General features: G+C 41.2%; 1 protein-coding gene across 5 annotated transcripts in view; it reads left to right on the top strand.

Annotated features, from left to right (window-relative positions):
- Positions 1-20,890, top strand: part of COL16A1 (collagen type XVI alpha 1 chain) — a 3,146,845-nt gene that overhangs the window by 2,196,163 nt on the left and 929,792 nt on the right. For all 5 annotated transcript variants that reach the window (XM_044082765.1, XM_044082783.1, XM_044082773.1 and 2 more), the window contains exons 38-39: positions 7,234-7,287; positions 7,801-7,860. In XM_044082765.1, coding sequence (XP_043938700.1) covers positions 7,234-7,287; positions 7,801-7,860 — 114 coding nt within the window. The remainder of the gene's footprint in view (positions 1-7,233; positions 7,288-7,800; positions 7,861-20,890) is intronic.

Consider the following 20,890-nt stretch of genomic DNA (forward strand, 5'->3'; position numbering starts at 1 on the left):
TACACCTCCAGTGACCGGGAAAATTACTCATGTACCAATACACTTGGCCGACATTTCCTGAAATTCATTAATTCATTAATTCCAATGCCCTGGACCAGCTCATTCTTACCCCCACTAGAGGGAGCAACATCCCTGACCTGGTTATCACTAACATGGGTGACCGATGCTCCGCACCAATATTCTGACCACAAATTAATCACCATGGATATCCACATCTCACCCACACCCCCCGCTAAGGTAACCACCATGAAAAACTTCTCCAAAGCTAACTTTGGACTACTAAAAACAGAGGTGGCAAACTTCACGTCACCCATGCCGATGGAGAATTGGTGCATGACTACTGAATCATACACCAATGCACTGTATGAACATGTACACAAATGCATTGATCCAGCCATATTCAACAGAACCAAGACACTCTCCTCCAAAAAAGGAATCCAATCTGGTGGTCCCCTGTCATAAACAAACTCTACAACAGAAGAAAGAAACTGTTGCAGAAAAAGGTGAAGTCCCAAGACTGGAAAAACTCCCTTATTAGCCTCAACAAAAGGTTGAGATCCCTCATTAAATCCTCTAAAACCAGCCACAAAAACAAGATTGCAGCAAATACTAAGGATAATCACAAGGCCTTCTATGGTTATGTCAGAAATCTCCATGACAATACCCAGGTTTGCTCCGAGCTACTGCACAATGGTACCTCTTATACCGAGCCAACAGATATTGCCAGTATACTGGCCAACAGATTCAGTGCCAACTTTACCCCCCCCCAAAGGACCTATCACAATACCAGTAGAATCCCAGGCACCCAGTATTACTGCTGCACAGGTTAAAACTGCACTGTCCAAGGCCAAGAATACAGTTTCTATGGGACCTGACAATATTCCTGGCTGTGTTCTACATGAGCTACAAAATTGACTGGCAGCTCACCTATGTGCCTTGATCAATCACAGGCTCACCTCAGGCTTTGTCTCTACTGAATGGTGCACTGCTACAGTCATCCCTCTCCATAAAGGGGAAGTGACTACAGACCCTGGGAATTATTTCCCCATTAGCCTGATGAGTCCAATATGTAAGGCTATGGAGAGCATCTTCATGGACTTAATTAACAAGGATATAGGGAATCTACAAACTCTGGATCCCATGCAGTTTGGTTTTGTGAATGGTAGATCATGTCTGCTCAACCTGGTAGACGTCTTCGAGTCAGTCACCAGAGCTATGAATGAGGGCAAGATAGTTCATACAGCCTACCTCAATCTGGCCAAAGCCTTTGATAACATTCCTCACTCAGGAATCATAGATACACTCACTAAACTAGGCATCAACCCCTATATCACTAGGTGGGTGGCAAACTGGCTCACAGATGGAACCCACAGTATTAAAGTAGCAGACTCAAAGTCAAACTGCCGACCAGTCATGAGTGGAGTCCCACAGGGATTGGTCCTGGGTCCCCTTTCTGTTTGGCATCTACTTCTCTGAAGTCCACGCCAACATGAAAGGTCTCTGGCTGACCATGTTTGCACAGGATTGCAAGCTGGGAGCCATTATTAACTCACCAACTGATGTAAACATCCTACAGAAAGGCCTCACTGAGACCAACGATTGGTGCCAAAACCATGGCCATAAACTCAATGCCAAAAAATGCGTCATCCCCTTTGGAAAAAACCTTGATGCCCATGAATTACCATATTGATGGCAATCCACTGAACAATGAAGGCATCATTAGAGATCTATAAACACGGGTTGATAGCAACCTCTCCTTTGACCACCACATAGCCACTGTGATCAGAAAATCCTTCTATGTAGTACATCTCAGTACTAAGGGTTTCACATCCAGGAAGAAGGAGATGATCATCTCTCTCTCTCTTCTCCTCCTTCATAAGAGCAATCTTTGAGTACAATGCCCCATTTGGCATGTACCTCACCAGACACCTGCAATAAATGGAGAGACCACAAAAGTACCTCACAAAGAGGAAACTGTGCCTTAAACAGATGTCCTATATGGCCAGACTAAAAAAAACTCCAATTATTCTCTGTCTCATATTGCCTACTCAGAGGTGATCTATGCTTGACTTACAAAGCCATGTCTGACACAGCCCTGCTACATCTAAAGAAATTCCAATCCCTCTGCACCACACGCTCCAGAGACCTCAACCTTATTACCTCAATCAACAGAACAAGCTGGAGGGACAGATTCATAACCTAGAGACTGCCATGCTAAGGAATAGACTTCCCATACATGTCAAGTAGAGCACCTCACTAGCCATCTTCAAGAGAAATCTTGATCAGTGGATGTGAAATAAAAAATTCTCCCCGGAAATCACTTCAGTGGCTCTGCCACATAGAGGCACTAGAAACTAACATTGGGTGGCTTGATGCCAGGGCAATCCTGTGGGCTAGGCTTGCAAAGGCTCTAAGGCTATTAGCCTAGTAATCACCTATGAACCTATAAACCTATGTGGCCAGAAAAGGGTAGGCAGAGGCAGGAAAGGGACAGCAAACAACTTATTGAAACATGGTAACACAGTGGTGCAGAGGTTAGTATTGCGTCTCACAGCAGAATGTTCTCTGGTTCTATTCTCGACTGGGGTGCGTTCTGTGCAGAATTTGTATGTCCTCCCTGTATTTATGCAGGTTGCTGCTGGGGGCTTCAGTTTCCACCCACATTCCAAAGATATGCATCTGGGGTGTTTCTCTCCGGGCCTCTGCTGAAAATGTGCTCTGTCCAAGTTGGACTTTCCTGGTAAATAAATGTTAAAAACTTTATAAAAATAAATAATGGATTAGGAATGAGAAGAAAGTAAGAAATAGAAAGTAAGCAAAGAGAATCGTGTGTGTGCACAATGCAGTAGGACTAAGGAGGAGAGGTAACGTAGAGACTGGAAAGGAATCTGAACAGGGATGAAGCGTTTATGACTTCTGCTGGCAGCGTTCTGTCATGGCTGCATGTGTTAATGTACAGATGGGGGTTTATGACATCTCATGGCAGTGTTATGTCATGTCTGCACATGTGTTAATGTACAGATGGGGGTTTATGACATCTCTTGGCAGTGTTATGTCATGTCTGCACATGTGTTAATGTACAGATGGCAGTTTATGACTTCTGCTGGCAGTGTTCTGTCATGCCTGCGTGTGTTAATGTAGAGATGGGGGTTTATGACTTCTGCTGGCAGTGTTCTGTCATGTCTGCATGTGTTGACGTACAGATGGGGTTTATGACTTCTGCTGGCAGTGTACTGTCATGTCTGCATGTGTTAACGTACAGATGGGGGTTTATGACTTTTGCTGGCAGTGTTCTGTCATATCTGCATGTGTTAATGTACAAATGGGGGTTTATAACTTCTGCTGGCAGCGTTCTGTCATGGCTGCATGTGTTAATGTACAGATGGGGGTTTATGACATCTCATGGCAGTGTTCTGTCATGTCTGCACATGTGTTAATGTACAGATGGGGTGTATGACGTCTGATGGCAGTGTTCTGTCATGTCTGCATGTGTTAATGTACAGATGGCAGTTTATGACTTCTGCTGGCAGTGTTCTGTCATGTCTGCATGTGTTAATGTACAGATGGCAGTTTATGACTTCTGCTGGCAGTGTTCTGTCATGTCTGTGTGTGTTAATGTAGAGATGGGGGTTTATGACTTCTGCTGGCAGTGTTCTGTCATGTCTGCATGTGTTGTCGTACAGATGGGGGTTTATGACTTCTGCTGGCAGTGTACTGTCATGTCTGCATGTCTTAATGTACAGATGGGGGTTTATGACTTTTGCTGGCAGTGTTCTGTCATGTCTGCATGTGTTAACGTACAGATGGGGGTTTATGACTTCTGCTGGCAGTGTTCTGTCATGTCTGCATGTGTTAACGTACAGATGGGGGTTTATGACTTCTGCTGGCAGCATTCTGTCATGTCTACACATGTTAATGTACAGATGGTGGTTTATGGCATCTGATGGCAGCATTCTGTTATGTCTACAAATATGTTAGTGTACAGATGGGGGTTTATGACTTTTGATTGTAACGTTCTGTCATGTCTGCACATGTGTTAGTGTACAGATGGGGGGTTATGACTTTTGATTGCAGTGTTCTGTCATGTCTGCACGTGTGTTAGTGTACAGATGGGGGTTTATGACTTCTGCTGGCAGCGTTCTGTCATGGCTGCATGTGTTAATGTACAAATGGGGGTTTATAACTTCTGCTGGCAGTGTTCTGTCATATCTGCATGTGTTAATGTACAGATGGGGGTTTATGACTTCTGCTGGCAGTGTTCTGTCATATCTGCATGTGTTAATGTACAGATGGGGGTTTATGACTTCTGCTGGCAGTGTTCTGTCATATCTGCATGTGTTAATGTACAGATGGGGGTTTATGACTTCTGCTGGCAGTGTACTGTCATGTCTGCATGTGTTAACGTACAGATGGGGGTTTATGACTTCTGCTGGCAGCGTTCTGTCATGGCTGCATGTGTTAATGTACAAATGGGGGTTTATAACTTCTGCTGGCAGCGTTCTGTCATGGCTGCATGTGTTAATGTACAAATGGGGGTTTATAACTTCTGCTGGCAGTGTTCTGTCATATCTGCATGTGTTAATGTACAGATGGGGTTTATGACTTCTGCTGGCAGTGTTCTGTCATGTCTGCATGTGTTAATGTACAGATGGGGTTTATGACTTCTGCTGGCAGCGTTCTGTCATGGCTGCATGTGTTAATGTACAGATGGGGGTTTATGACATCTCACGGCAGTGTTCTGTCATGTCTGCACGTGTTAATGTACAGATGGGGGTTTATGACTTTTGATTGTAGCGTTCTGTCATGTCTGCACATGTGTTAGTGTACAGATGGGGGGTTGGAGGAGAAGGGATTCATAGTGGAAGAAAAGTGTCAGTAGTGTGGGGGGGGAAGGTGAAGGGGAGCTGTACATGTTTTGGAGGTAGCCACTGATATAAAAACAGTGAAAGCACTGTAGCCATATAATGCAAGGCCTCTTATTTAACTGGAGATGGTGTTTGTAAATGTGTCTGTGTGCCCAGTTTATAAACAGAAACAATGAGTGTGTGTGTGTGTGTGTGTGTGTGTGTGTGTGTGTGTGTGTGTGTGTGTGTGTGTGTGTGTGTGTGTGTGTGTGTGTGAACTGTGAAGGAATGAAAAAAGAGTCTGATGGTGTGGTAGGTAATGTAGGTAACAAAAGGACCAAAAGATTAAATAAGAAAAGAGGGAGGATTAAGTAACAATTTGAAAACCACATAAATCAGACAACTGGGGGTCCAAATAAGAAAATAATGGAAAGGAAAGAGGGCAAAATATGGGGCAAATGCAGTATAAAATAGGTTATGATAATAAACCAGGCAGGAGGAAAGGAGAGAGAGTACAAATGAAAATCCTATTTTTGCATAAATTATTATATAGTTCTGAAAAGAAAATGGCTAAAACTATTAACAGTGGAATCATGTACTTGAAAATAAGATCTGTTGTCATCCTTGTAAACATTGGTTTAATGCAATCCTCAGTACAAAAAGAGAAATCTTGACAAACCACCATATCAAGCAGCACTATATAAAATTCCAACTCATCAAACCGGCTTTTCAGCTAAATTCCAGTATTCCTTGGGATTGGGTGTTTGTGAAGTGAACTCAGAGCTGGCATATATAATAAGCAGGGGGTATAATGGGATGTTTGCCCCATGCAAGAAAGGCCATTTGTACCAGCATTTAGATAGAAAGCCAGTTTGACAAGTTGAGATTCTGTGTAGTACAATTCAATATGGTAGTCTATCAATATTTTGACACAGACCCATATATATCTATGTCTGTATATAAATATATATATATATATATATATATATATATATATATATATATATATATATATATATATATATATAGCATCCTGATAGGTCTGCCCTATTTTTGCTGAAGGCTGTTTATCAGTTAGCTGTGGAACCCTGGCAGTAGTGCTCCTGTCAGCCCTTAATGAGGCTTACCCGTACCCCCAACAACTTTCCAGCCATGCAAGCTAACGTTAGCGTCATCATTCTTGCTTCTTTCATCATCTGTGGTGTCATAGACTCCAGGATGACTTTTGCAGTGCACCCTTTTATTCATTCCAGTAATATTTATTAGGTTTGGCTCTTTGATACAATAAAACTGTGTATTTTGGTAAGGTAGACAAAGATGTGATAAGATGTGTTGAGTTAAACAAACATAATGTAGTGAAATTATGTGATAAAATACGCATTTCTACATGTCTGAAGAATAAAATGTGATGGTCAGTTCTGTAGCTTCAGGAAATGAAACCCTGACTATACCCAATCATCTCAAATTCAAATAGCAGAGCTTTGGTGCCTGCAAGAGTTGGAATGGGAGTCTGGAAGTGAGTGGCTAATGCCGAGTTACTCATCCGGGGGAAGGCAGGTGGCTCTGACTTGCCATATTGGTGACATCTACTGGGATTACTGGGTACTCATTCTATGGAGCTTGAGCCTAGCAAACCTGCGCTGCTTTGCGCAAAGTGGCACAGTAAAGCCAAGGAGGACTTCAGGAAGAGGAAGTCTGCTTTCCCTTATTGGGCAGCTATAGTATTTCTCAAAAAGAAAACACTGCTTTTGAGGTGTTCCATGGTGAAGAGAGAGAGTATGTCATCTAACAGTAACTACAAGCTGGCCCACTCCCTACTAACTGGCTCTTGTCTTGGAGTGGATGAGTTCATAGGGAATTTCTGGGGTGGAATGAATGAGCCTAGGGTTCTCGCCTCACTGGAAATTCACAGCCCTTGCTGCCATGGAAGGGATGGACTCATTCAGCGTATGAAGATGAACCATTGGAGTCAGTCCTCCAGGGATGAATAAGATGTAATGCAGCATATCATCTTAAAGAAAAAAGCACAAGAGATTAAAAGCAAAACAATAGGTTATTAGAATAACAATACAAAAACACAACGAGAATACAGTGTTACAAGTATGTACTCTAAGATCTGAAATTGTGACTCAGCTTGTCAAAATGTTTGAGAAAATGTGACTTTGAGGCTTTTCATTTGAGATGTACATACTTGTTTGCGGCTAATGGCTTGCTCCTATAAATGATTCCTAAAAAGGTTTGTATAGAGTGCCTTGTTAAAAGCAGTACACATCTCTATATTCAGCTTGCATGCTGAGCTGTTCTATTTAAATAGCTTTAAAGAGCATAAATATGAATTTTCATTCTGACATTAGTTTTAAATGATGTTCTTGGAATGTTTGATTCTTAGGGATCAACTGGTCTTCCAGGTCCACGAGGATCACCAGGATTCCCAGGTGAAAAGGTAACAAAGTTTGTTGAATTTATGTTTTCCATATAACAAACTCAGTTGTTTTGTTGCAATACTCAAATCTGTATGGTTCATATAAACTGCTGGTTATTTTTTATGTGGGTACAAAACAAACCTATTTCAGCACCCACTTTGGATTTCTGAATCAAGGTACCAAATTGGATGAAGCTGGGCATAATCCATATGTGCCACATTATCCACTCTTAAAGAAATGTATGTTGTTCAATAAGAAATGCTTGAGTTTTAAATTTTGAATTATGCATTTATAATGATTTACCATTACATATTTTGTAAAGGGATTTTTTTTTTCAGAATGATATTTTTTTTCTTAAGCGTACACTTTTTCGATTTTAGAGGTGAAACTTGTATAAAACCCAAATTATGGAGCTTGTTCTACAATTTCAAAAATGCTGGCTACGCCTATTGCTAACAGATAGTTGTGGGGTACCAGATACAGTTTGTCAGTGTCTTGACTGTTGAAGCAACATGTACTTTTTCATTCTGTAGGGAGACACTGGAAACATGGGTCCTCCAGGACCACCTGGAATTGGCTTACCAGGTCCACCGGTAAGTAAGGAATTTTATGGGATATTCTTTTTCATGTTGTCAGTTTTCTAAAGCAAAACAGGTAAACTGTTACCACATTTGTAATACATTAAAGCCTTAGCAAAAATGCACAGATCATATTGAATAGAGTATTTCTGATAATGTGAAAATTTTGTAATGTTTTCAGGTAACATTTACATGGACACACATGCATGTGTGCATATATATGTACACACACACACACACACACACACACACACACACACACACACACACACACACACATACACATACACACACACACACACACACACATATATATATATATATATATATATATATATATATATATATATATAGTGATATTTCTTGCTGTTTTCATGACATGCAATGCAGACTGTAAAATTCAGCTATAAATAAAGTGTCACTCATAACAAATAAAAAGAGTTCATATATAAATAAGAAATGAGTTGCTTCACTCTGAAACTAAATAGTAATATTTACAGTCTTTTCTCAGTTCCATTTCTTGGACTACAACAAATATTGCAGTATCAAACAGTACCACTCTGGCTCCTTCTGTTATCCCTGTATGCACCTCTGTTGCAATTTCACAATAGTGTTAAATCTAGGATTGGCAGTGGTGTACAGTAACTTGGTCCCTTTTAGCTTTTACTCACGAACATCTGTAAGATCAAAACAGTATGGTAGACGGTTTTCTTTTCTCACACTTTGCCTCGCTACCTGGCTCAAATCACTCCATTCACCCTTTGCTACACCAGGCACTCTCTGCTCCCCTACCCTGCCCACAAATCCCACCCCCATTACTCCCAAACCTAATTATAACTAACCCCATACCTAGCCAGTCACACCCTCTCACCTCATGCATGACCAATCTCTCATTTCAAAATGACTACACCTTCCAAAACTCACGCATGACTAAACCTATCCTTCCACACATAATGCCTTATCCTAGTAATGATTTTCCACCTCCTAACATCCTACCACAACACACTCCAAAAGTTTTAACTCCCCAACTCCATTACTATTATTAGCCACCACCATCTGACAAATCAATGCAAACTTAAAATCACATCAAACCCGTATAATCTAACATGCATTATCTATTTCTCACCTGAATGCTATCAAACTCAGTCACAACCTCAAATGATCCTGTACAACAACAAACAGCTAATCAAATTCATGAAAACCATCATACACATGCCAAGTCAGCTACAACTCAGTGGTGACATACACCCAAACCTTGGTCCTAAACTTACTCAAAAACTTACCTCCACTCATAGCCCAACACACTCCTCCACCATCCCTATCCCCTCCAAAGGACACCATTTTCAACTACTAAATCTAAACCTAAGATGTATTGTCAACAAGGTACATGAACTCCATGCCTTAATTTCCATGTACTCCCCTGATCTATCAGTCCTTACAGAAACATGGCTCAAACCAGAAATTAAAGATAAAGATAACAAAAGTACCCCCCCAGGTTTCAACTTATATTGATGCAATCACTCAAACGGGGGGGGGGGGGGTAGCCATCATATACATACAAAACTTGGAACTAAAATTAATCAACACAAACATACACACATTCAAAAATGCTTAAATTCTTTCTGTAAAACTAAAAATCAGCAATAGCAAACATCTAATAATTACTGCTGTCTATATTCCACCAGGTGGCAACCTAAACACTATTGAAGACATGCTCCACTGGACATCCCTAACCTTCCAACAAGAAACCATTATAATAGGTGATGTCAATACTGATTGATTCACCATTAACTCCTACAATCCCACAAACTTTATTAATTTACACAGCTTCTCCCAACTCATTCAAGATGCCACTAGAGCAAACAAGCAGTCCAACAGACAATCTGTTCAAGATTAAACTCTCAGTAACAAAACATCAGCTTCTTATCGAGCTGGTTGCCTCCTAGATGCTATTAGTGATCAGCTCCCCACATACCTTTTCAGACACAACAAAAGCCTACCCAGGCAGCCACATATCCAGATAATTCATAATAAAAATGGATTCAATGCCAAAATATTCTTCTCACTGTTACAGCCATGCAGCTGACCCCCTGTAGATCAGCTCATCTTAGAAATCTCTACTCACCATGGCTCACAAAAGATACCACCATAATTCTACCTAGACAGAGAGATGCAGCCTGGTCACATTGGAAAAGTAGTACAAATCAGGAAAGCCAACAACTCTACAAGCAACTTAGAAACAAAGTCAAATCCCAAATAAAATCTGACAAAAAAAAAAAAAAACTACTACACAACTGCTCAAGAACCAAAATAATCCTAAAAATATTTTGGTCATCCGTAACAAAACTACTCCAACCAGGTAGTACCACTACCCCCAACCCAAATACACCTATATCAACTGATGCCATAGCCACCCAATTGAATACCTTCTTTACAAACTCAATATATTCCCTAATCAACTCACACAAAAATACACCTCCAACTATCCCAACCACTAATAATCTAGCTGGTAGTAGCTTTTTGTTTAAACCTGTTCCATCCCACACCATCAAAAAACTACTCAAAATAGTCACGCCCGCTTCTATAGCAGCAGACAACCTGCCTTCAGAATTTCTGAAGATAGCAGCAGACACCATCACCTCCCCAGTCTCAATCCTGATTAATCAATCTATCCTTGAAAGCTACATTCCACTAAACTGGAAAATATCATACATTATTCCCCTGCACAAAGGTGGTAATAACGCAGAACTATCCAATTATAGACCCATTGTCATTCTCTCACCCCTCTCCGTAATATTAGAAAAATCTAGTCATACACAGCTCTTAACCACCTACTTACTAACAACATCTTATCTCATTCCCAGCAGAGATTTCGCCCACACCACAGCACTACAACTGCACTCCTTAGCCTCACTGACACTGTAAACCAATACAGAAACCAAGGTAAACATGTCTCATGTGTCTGTCATGATCTGTCGAAAACCTTGGATGCCATTTCTCACCAGAAACTCCTTATTGAGCTCCCGTACCTTAATCCCAGCCGCTTGTCCTACCTTAATCCCAGCCGCTTGTCCTACCTTAATCCCAGCCGCTTGTCCTACCTTAATCCCAGCCGCTTGTCCTACCTTAATCCCAGCCGCTTGTCCTACCTTAATCCCAGCTGCTTGTCCTACCTTAATCCCAGCCGCTTGTCCTACCTTAATCCCAGCTGCTTGTCCTACCTTAATCTCAGCCGCTTGTCCGATCACAGTTCCACAGCTACCTTACTGGCCAATAGCAAGCAGTCAAATGGCAACTGGAACTCTCCAGTCTATTTCCTGTCAACATACATGTTCCTCGAGGTTCAATACTATGCCCCCTACTCTTCTCCCTCTTCACTAACTAGTTACACTAGTCCACTTCACTTGCCTCACTCATAAAGCACAGAGATGATTTGACCCTCATCTTTACTGGATCTTCTGTAAAACAATTAGAAATAAACACTCAACAGTCCTTCTCTGAAGTAGAAACCTGGCTAACCAAAGCCAAACTTATACTCAAACCATCCAAAACCAAACTAATGCACTTCCACCCCACCAAAACACCTAACACCCCTACAACTTTTCTGATACACTCCACCAATACCACCACTATATCAGCCATCTCACAAACAAAGTTCTTAGGTGAAATAATTGATAATAAAATGAAATGTGACCTCCATCTAGCTCAGACCATTAAAAAGACTCGCATCAGACTAGGCTCCGTGTATCAAATCAAGCCTTTTCTTACTAACCACACCAGACAAGACATAACAAGAACTCATCTCCTGCCCACACTACATTGTGCTTCCACCAACACTGACCTCACTAAACTCAACCCCTGCTACAATAAAATAGCAAAATTCACCACCAGTTCTCCATACAGATCCCACCATTGTTCTGCTCTACATCAACTAAAATGGTTAGAACTTCCCCATCTTTTACCCTGTACCCAACTCATTTCTGTGCAAAGAATTGTTTATCGACCTAAAACCGTGTTCTACAACAGCTGCTTCTTCCATATTCCACGACTATACAACGCTGATCCTCTCCTAAACCCTCCTTGTATGATTGTGAACCTCTTGTAACTTTGGAACTTTGTTATGACATTGTAATATATGTATCTGACCAATGGAGCTTTCCTCCCTGAGCCTCCGCTGAAAATGAGCTTGCACCCAGTCCAGGTAAACAAATGCAAAATAAATAAATAAATTACATACATTTGACTTTCATACTCCGTATTTTTCATAAAATCCATGGTAATGCAAAAGCTGTCATTCTAATAATTTTCTAAGTTTATGAGGAGTAATATTTAAAAATTGTCCCAAATTTTGGGCTTTCGTCCCCGCATTATTTAGGCTTTGTACAGATTTTTTGCATTAAGAGTTTGATAGGTATGCCTATATCTGACCAGCATATAAAAAAGCTTGCAGCAGCTTGAGGAATTTCTTTTGCTTTCCAGTATAAGAAGTCCCTGGGACTCCTCCCAAGTGGCTCTAACTCCATTAGTGAGGAGTGACCTTGGTATACACACAGTCCGTCAGCTTCATTTCTTTACTTGTTTCCAGACTGAAGACTGTATCTGACATCCCCGATGTATATCTTAGGCTCAGAAATGGCATCATGTTCTTTTCCTGTACTTCCCCTAGTGTCCAGTACTGTCCTAGCAGTCATTTTGTTACAAGATTCCCTCCCCTGACCCAGTTTATTTTATATTTTGTTTATTGCATTTGTTTACCGGGAAGGTCCACTGGGCCTAGGTGAGCCCATTTTCAGTGCAGGCCCAGGGAGAAAAGCTCCACATGCAAATTACAGGTGATGCACACACACTAGAAATACAGAAATACAACTACAATTACATAAAGAGCTAGAAGGCAATACAGTAACAATCGTGGGCATGGGTTTAAAATAAATATGGGATAAAAGTACATGTCACAGTAAATAGGTGTTAAGCAGCTTGAATATGAGTGGAATGGTTCATCAGAGATGACAGGGAGGATAGGTACAGCATTAGTAGTAATGCAGAGGGATAGAGAGAAAGGAGGTGTGTGAGGATAGGGCATGGTACATAGGCAAGGTAGATGAAGTACCAGCTGGCTAGAAAGAGGTGGGGTAGAGTGGGAGTAGCAGTATTTAGAGAGTTATTTTTGGCATGGGCATAGCCAGCCAGAGGAGAGATGTTGTCTAAGAGACTTTCTAAAGAGCTCAGGGTAACTGATAGAGGTAATTGCAGATGGGAGGGTGTTCCTTTAGTTCTCATGACCTCAGCTGCTGGCAGGAAGGATGGAAATATATGCAGTCAGCTGTAGGTTATATTTGGTAGGTTGGACTATATCTCTGGCTAGAGCATACTACGTATAGTGTAAAAGGATTACATCTGTCACTAGTGTGTACTGCATGTAGCACTGAGGGGAACCACATCTGTTGTTAGTGCATACAACATGCATTGTAGGAGGAACTGCATGTGTAATAACATGTAACAGAGGTAGAGGAGGGACTACATATGTTACTAACGTGTGCTGCACACAGTCGAGGACAGGCTATATCTTGCTTTTGTACATAACAAGGAGCAGGGTCTACCTGTATTTATAATGTGCACTGCATGTATTGCAGGAGGGGCTGTAAGTGGTACTACCATACAACACATGTAAAGAAGCAGGAACTACATGAGTTATTAATATGTGCTGTACATATTATAAGGTGGACTACATGCAGTACTTACATGCACTGTATGTGGAGGAGCAGAGACTGCGAGTTACTAATAGGTCCATAGGCTCATGGGAGGTTACAAGGCTATTAGCCCTAGGGCCTTTATAAGTCTAGCCATTATACCCCTGTTCCCTTATTGACCAGATTGTATATGGTCTATATTTGCAGCACAAGCCTATGATCAGCACTAACTGTCCTTATCTAAGAGGGACATAGGTGACACCCCCTGGGGTAATTTTACAGTCTTCCATCCAGTTGTCTAAGTTACACTTAAATAGGGTCATTGAGGATCTGTTTTACATGAATTCAGAGCTTGTTCCAGAGGAGTGACAATCCCTGGGAAACATATCTGTCTCTCCAGAATGTCATGTTGATGTCGCTGGCTAGGTTAAGATCTCTGGATCAGGTGACCTTTTCCCATGTGACTTGCAGATGTGCAGCATTTCCATTAGGGCAGGGCTGATTCTGCTCTGTAGGCCAGGCACAAGTTGCCTTTCAGCAGCCTGTAAGATACAGAGTACATTGACAGAGTGTTCAGTCTGTCCATGTAGGTCATATGTTGAAGAACCTGAATTTTCTTCTAAAAACTTTTAAGGTCTCTCCAGTTGCTGCAGGTGTCTGCAGAGGGATCTACAAAAGGGAGCGTTATACTCTGTTAATGATTTGATGAGGAATGAATACAGGGGAGTTATAATATCTGTAGCTCTGGATGCAATGCCATTACTTATGAGATATGTGATGTTGAAGGCCTTCCTTACCACATGGTGAACAAAGTTAAGATTGCTATCAACTGTGTTCCCAGATCGCTCACCACAGGATTTGAGTTAAGGTGGAGTAGTGTTAATATTGTAATCTGGGCAGCCACGGTGGTGCAGTGGTTAGCATTGTCACCTCACAGCAGGAGGTTCTCCGGTTCCATCCTCGGCTGGGGTGCCTTCTGTGCAGAGTCTGCATGTCCTCCCTGTAGTCGTGTGGGTTTCCTCCGGTGCTCCGGTTTCCTCCCACATCCCAAAGACATGCTGTAGGTGGACTGGATGCTCCAAATTGGCCCTAGGTATGAGTGTGTGCATGTGTGTGCCTTCTGTGGAAGGTTGGGCGCTGGGCTGGCAACTCGACACTGTAAAACTCCACTGCCAATCATGAGCGGACAGGTGATCCACTGTGGCGACCCCTAAATGGGAAAAGCCAGAAGAAGAAGTGTTAATATTGTAATCTGCAGGTATTTCCACTTTGCCAAAAAGGATGATAATGCATTTTTTGTGTTTAGTTTAAGTCCATAACATTGGCACCAATCATTTGTCTGTGTAAGCCCATTTTGTAGTATGTCAACATTATTGAGAGACTCAATGATTGCACCCAGTTTGCAGTCATCAGCGAACTTGGTAAGCCACAGGCCATCTATTTTCACCTGGACTTCTAAGAAATAGATTCCAAACAGTAGGGTTCCAGCAGAGATCCTTGTGGTACACCACTGGTAACTGGTCAGCTGGTAGAGGTTGATCCACAACTTTGACTGTATGCATTCTGTCAGCCAGTTGGCTGCCCATCTAGTGACATATGGGTTAATTTCCAGCTGGGGTAGTTTCTCAATGATGCCTGAGTGGGGGATTGTGTCAAAAGCCTTGGCTAAGTCAAAATAGGCTGCATGCACTGTTTTGCCTTCATTCGGGGTTTTGGTGACTTTCTCAAAGAAGTCCACCAGGTTTAATAATCATGATCTACCCTTGACAAAGCCAAATTGGATCAGGTCAAAAATTTGAAGGTCACCTATGTCTTTGTTGTTAAGGTCCATGATGATTCTCTCCATGGCCTTCCAGATAAGGCTGGTTAGGCTTATTTTTTTATTATTTTTATGGGTCTGTAGTTCCCAGGATCAGTTGATGGACCCCCTTTGTAGAAGGTGATTACTGTTGCTGTTTTCCACTCTGCTGGGATAAAGCCCTACTTATACTGTGGTTGAAGAGACTGCCCAATGGTTCCACTAGGTCCTGCTTTAGACCATTTAGTAGGCAGCCTGGGATGTTAACTGGTTCCATAGAGGCTGTGTTTTTATCCATGGAGAGTGTGGTTATGACCTGCTCTTTGGAGATACTAGGTAGAGGACTGGTGACATGTATGCTTTGGGGTGTGTCTGGTGAGGACATGGGGGGTGAGGTTTGCACCAAGTCTGTCTGCTAGCAGGTTGGCGATGTCCTTAGGGGTCAAGTATGAGTGTACTGTCCACTACTAGTTTGGTACAAAGCTTGGCCTTCTCTCTTAGATTTATGATGTAGCTAAAGAATGCCTTTTTATTATCCTTAGGGAGGAATGCTTGTTTAGCTTTGTAATTGGTTTAAGAGGACTTTACAGGATATGTAATTTGCTTGTTCAAGCTGTGTATGGTGTCATCCTTTGCTGTGTCAGTTCCCTCATGTTCTTAGACATTAGTTTCTTCCCCTTGTTATATAACCTATTTATGCTTGATGTCCACCAGGGTGGCTTGTTTTTTTTTTTTTTTTTTTATGAGGACCTTGTTTTGATCCATTTAGGTACAGCTGAGTCTCTACATTTGTATAGTTGTTTATACAGGGAATTTGTGTACACCTCTGTATAGGAGTCATTGTTGACAGTGGTAGCAGGGGGGTTGAAACTAGTTATGCCCTTGCTTAGCAGGCTACAGTTTGCTTTGGATAAATTTTTCATCCTTTTTGGTCTTGAGGAGAGGTCAGGTATAATTGTTACTTGAAACGAGACTGATTTATGATCAGACCTTACCAGGGAGGGCAACACACAGGGGGTAGTGCAGAGACCCCGTGTATTGATGAGTACTAAGTCTAGGACATTCAAGCCCCTTGTGGGGGTGTAGACTATCTGTTCCAGAGCATTTTCATTTACAAAGTCCAGGAACCTGAGGACAAATATGTTTGTGCTCATATATGACTCCCAGTCAATGGAAAGATTGTTGATATCATCTATGACCAAGGTGTTTGGCTGTATAGTGAGTGACTGATCCAGGTAGGGAGAGTAGTTCTGGTGGTTCATGGGTGGGGACCTACAGTATAGCTAACAATGATATGGAAGGGGGTTTTACCTACAGTTAGTTGCACTTGGAGTACCTCTAGGGAGCCGTACTCTTTAACGAGTCTTGAGGTGTATTGGTCTTTAATGAACATGGATACACCTCCACCTTTGGTTCTATTAATGATGATGGCTGCACCTCCTCCTTTGGTTCTATTAATGATGATGGCTGCACCTCCACCTTTGGTTCTATTAATGACGATGGCTGCACCTCCTCCTTTGGTTCTTTCATGCTTGTTTTGAGGTCTAAACGTGTGGGAAGGCAGTGTAGCCTTACATGGCCGGGGTGATCTCTGTGGTTTGAAACATATCTCTGTGACTGCACAGACATCTGCATCATCCAAGGTAAGGAGTGCTTCCAGTGAATGCAGTTTCCAATTTAGACTCCTAGCATTAAGCTGGATAACCTTGAATTTGTCTCTAGTAGATTTTTTATATCAGGAATTTTGTTGTTATGACATTGCCTAAAAAATGCACTATGGGGAGGCAAGTACCTTTGCCAGTAACTGAAAGCCAAGAGGTGACAGGTAAAAACCATCTCTGGCAAAGCAGCGTAGTCTGTCAACCACAATACTAGATCCCCCTGGATTGACACCAGAAGCTAAACCAATTGTTGAAGTCAATTGTTTTTTGTTTATATTGAGGCATCATCCTAGGTGAAGATAGAATGCTGCTTAGGGCTAGGGACATACTTGCCTGGGGCACACAATCTGATTGCTCATTCATGTGTCTCTTCATATAGTCCACTGATGTATATCTCAAATCATTCACTCCAACATGGACTATGACAGAGTCATAATGGTACTTGTTGTTTAGAGACTTGAGTGAGTGCATGATCTGATGGATCCTGGCACCTGACAGGCAGCTGAATGTGACCTTCTTCTTGTACAGCCTGGTGAGGGTATACCTGTCTGTCTCACTATGGGGTTGGCTATGACCAAGACATTTGGTTTTCAGGTGTTTTGCCTTACGGTCTTATTGGCCAACACACTGTTGTGTGTATTATTATGTACAGTGGATTCCGTTGGGTCTGCAGTGTGTGCAGCAGGTTTGCGCTTGGGAGATCTCTGATCTTTAGGTAGGCTTTTAGCAAGTACCTTTCCATATGTGGGTTTATGTCTTGTGAGCTTGTTATGCAGAAGAGGTGAAGTATGTGTGCTGGCAGCCTGTTTGGTATCTGGTTTGTTTTGTGAGAGAAGTGATTCCAAATTCATGGTATAGATACATCTCTCACATGTTGTATTTCTTTTTGGAGTAATTAGTTGTCACTATACATGAGGCAATTGCAACATTGCCTCAGGATGTCCATGTCAATCAGGCTGCCTGGAGAAATGGTAGGAAACTGTCCATGTATTATATGTATCAAAGGAGGAACTGCGTCTATTACTCTAATAGTAGTACCTGTAGTATAAGAGGGGCAACACCTGTTACTAGTGTGTGTGTAAGCATGTAGAATGGCAGGGACTATACATGTTATTAAGGTGTGAGTGTGTGTGTGTGTGTGTGTGTGTGTGTGTGTGTGTGTGTGTGTGTGTGTGTGTGTGTGTGTGTGTGTGTGTGTGTGTGTGTGTGTGTCTGTTGTGTGGGGTGGCACAATGCCAGCTTGAGTAGCAGTGATGCCTCACAGCAAGAGGTTCTCTGGTTCTATCTTGACTGGGGAGCCTTCTCTGTGGAGTCAGTATGTCCTGTATTTGTGTGGATATTCTCTGAGTGCTGCGGTTTCCTCTCACATCACAAAGACATGGTAGGTGGAATGGAGATTCTAAAGTGTTCATAGGTGTGTGTGTTTTACAGGGTAAAGGCCTGGCATTCTACCTGTGTCCCTTTGTTGCCTAGTGAACTCTGTAAATGGTGATGGTCATTCACAGGGTCACTGCAGAATTCAAATGAGACTTGACAACAATGGATGGATGATGTTTTTATTGTAAGAATGTTTCCACATACACTGAATGAATGGTAGGAGGGATTGCATCTGTCACTACCTTGTATGCATTTAATGTATGAGGGACTACATCTGTTACTAGATTGTATGCATTTAATGTATGAGGGACTACATCTGTTACTGGATTGTATGCATTTAATGTATGAGGGACTACATCTGTTACTAGCTTATAAGCATTTAATGTATGAGGGACTACATCTGTTACTAGCTTGTATGCATTCAATGTATGAGGGACTACATCTTTTACTAGATTGTATGCATTTAATGCATGAGGGACTACATCTGTTACTATCCTATATGCATTTAATGTGTGAGGGACTACATCTGTTACTAGATTGTATGCATTTAATGTATGATGGTCTGCATCTGTTACTGGATTGTATGCATTTAATGTATGAGGGACTACATCTGTTACTAAACTGTATGCATTTAATGTATGAGGGACTACATCTGTCACTAGCTTGTGTGCAATTAATGTATGAGTGACTACATCTGTTACTAGCTTGTATGCATTTAATGTATGAGGGGCTACATCTGTTACTAGATTGTATATACTTAATGTATGAGGGACTACATCTGTTACTAGGTTGTATGCATTTAATGTATGAGGGACTACATCTGTTACTAGCTTGTATGCATTTAATGTATGAGGGACTACATCTGTTACTAGATTGTATGTATTTAATGTATGAGCGATTACATCTGTTACTAGCTTGTATGCATTTAATGTATGAGGGACTACATCTGTTACTAGATTGTATAATGTATGAGGGACTACATCTGTTACTAGCTTGTAAGCATTTAATGTATAAGGGACTACACCTGTTACTAGCTTGTATGCATTTAATGTATGAGGGACTACATCTGTTACTAGATTGTATGTATTTAATGTATGAGGGACTACATCTATTACTAGCTTGTATGCATTTAATGTATGAAGGACTACATCTGTTACTAACTTGTATGCATTTAATGTATGAGGGACTACATCTGTTACTAGATTGTATGTATTTAATGTATGAGGGACTACATCTGTTACTAGCTTGTATGCATTTAATGTATAAGGGACTACACCCGTTACTAGCTTGTATGCCTTTAATGTATGAGGGACTACATCTGTTACTAGATTGTATGTATTTAATGTATGAGGGACTACATCTGTTACTACCTTGTATGCATTTAATGTATGAGGGACTACATCTGTTACTAGCTTGTATGCATTTAATGTAGGAGAGACTACATCTGTTACTAGCTTGTATGCATTTAATGTAGGAGAGACTACATCTGTTACTAGCTTCTATGCATTTAATGTATGAGGGACTACATCTGTTACTAGCTTGTATGCATTTAATGTATGAGGGACTACATCTTTTACTAGCTTGTATGCATTTAATGTATGAGGGACTACATCTGTTACTAAACTATATGCATTTAATGTATGAGGGGCTACATTTGTTACTAGCTTGTATGCATTTAATGTATGAGGGACTACATCTGTTGCTAGATTGTATGCATTTAATGTAGGAGGGTCTACATCTGTTACAAGATTGTATGCATTTAATGTATGAGAGACTACATATGTTACTAGCTTGTATGCATTTAATGGATGAGGGACTACATCTGTTACTAGATTGCATGCATTTAATGTAGAAGGGACTACATCTGTTACTAGATTGTATGCATTTAATGTAAGAGGGTCTATATCTGTTACTAGTATGTATAAATGTAGTGTAAGAAGGGCTGTCTCTTCTTTTTTTGTGGCTGTAGGTGTTGTGGTCACATGCAGTATTAGTCTGTATGCATGTAGTATACGAGGGACTGTGTCCCTTGTTGCTGTGCATGTGCATAGTGTAGGATAGACTATTTAGCATAAGAAAGACTGCATTTGTTACCACTCTGTATGTAGTGCAGAACTGCATCTGTTGACACTTTTTGATACATGTACTGTAGAAGGAACTGTATCAGTTAATAGTGTGCAAGTATGATGTATGCATGTAGTATGGGATGATTATACCCATTGTCAGTGCTCACTGCAATATATGAGAGACATCATCTGCTATTTGTATATATGCCTGTACTGCAAGAAGCATAACAGATGTTACTCATTTATAAGCATGTAGGGCAGGAAGGACTACATCTGTTACAAGTCTGTACTATATGTGTTGTAACACAGACTGCATGTGTTACAAATGTGTAGTATGTGCATTGTAACACAGACTACATGTGTGCTGTAACACAGACTACATGTTACAAGTGTGTACTATGTGCATTGTAATACAGACTACATGTGTTGCAAGTGTGTACTATGTGTGTTGTAACA

Source organism: Protopterus annectens, chromosome 1.part1 (genome assembly GCF_019279795.1).
Source record: "Protopterus annectens isolate FY-2018-M chromosome 1.part1, PAN1.0, whole genome shotgun sequence".
In the NCBI taxonomy this organism is placed as follows: domain Eukaryota; kingdom Metazoa; phylum Chordata; order Ceratodontiformes; family Protopteridae; genus Protopterus; species Protopterus annectens.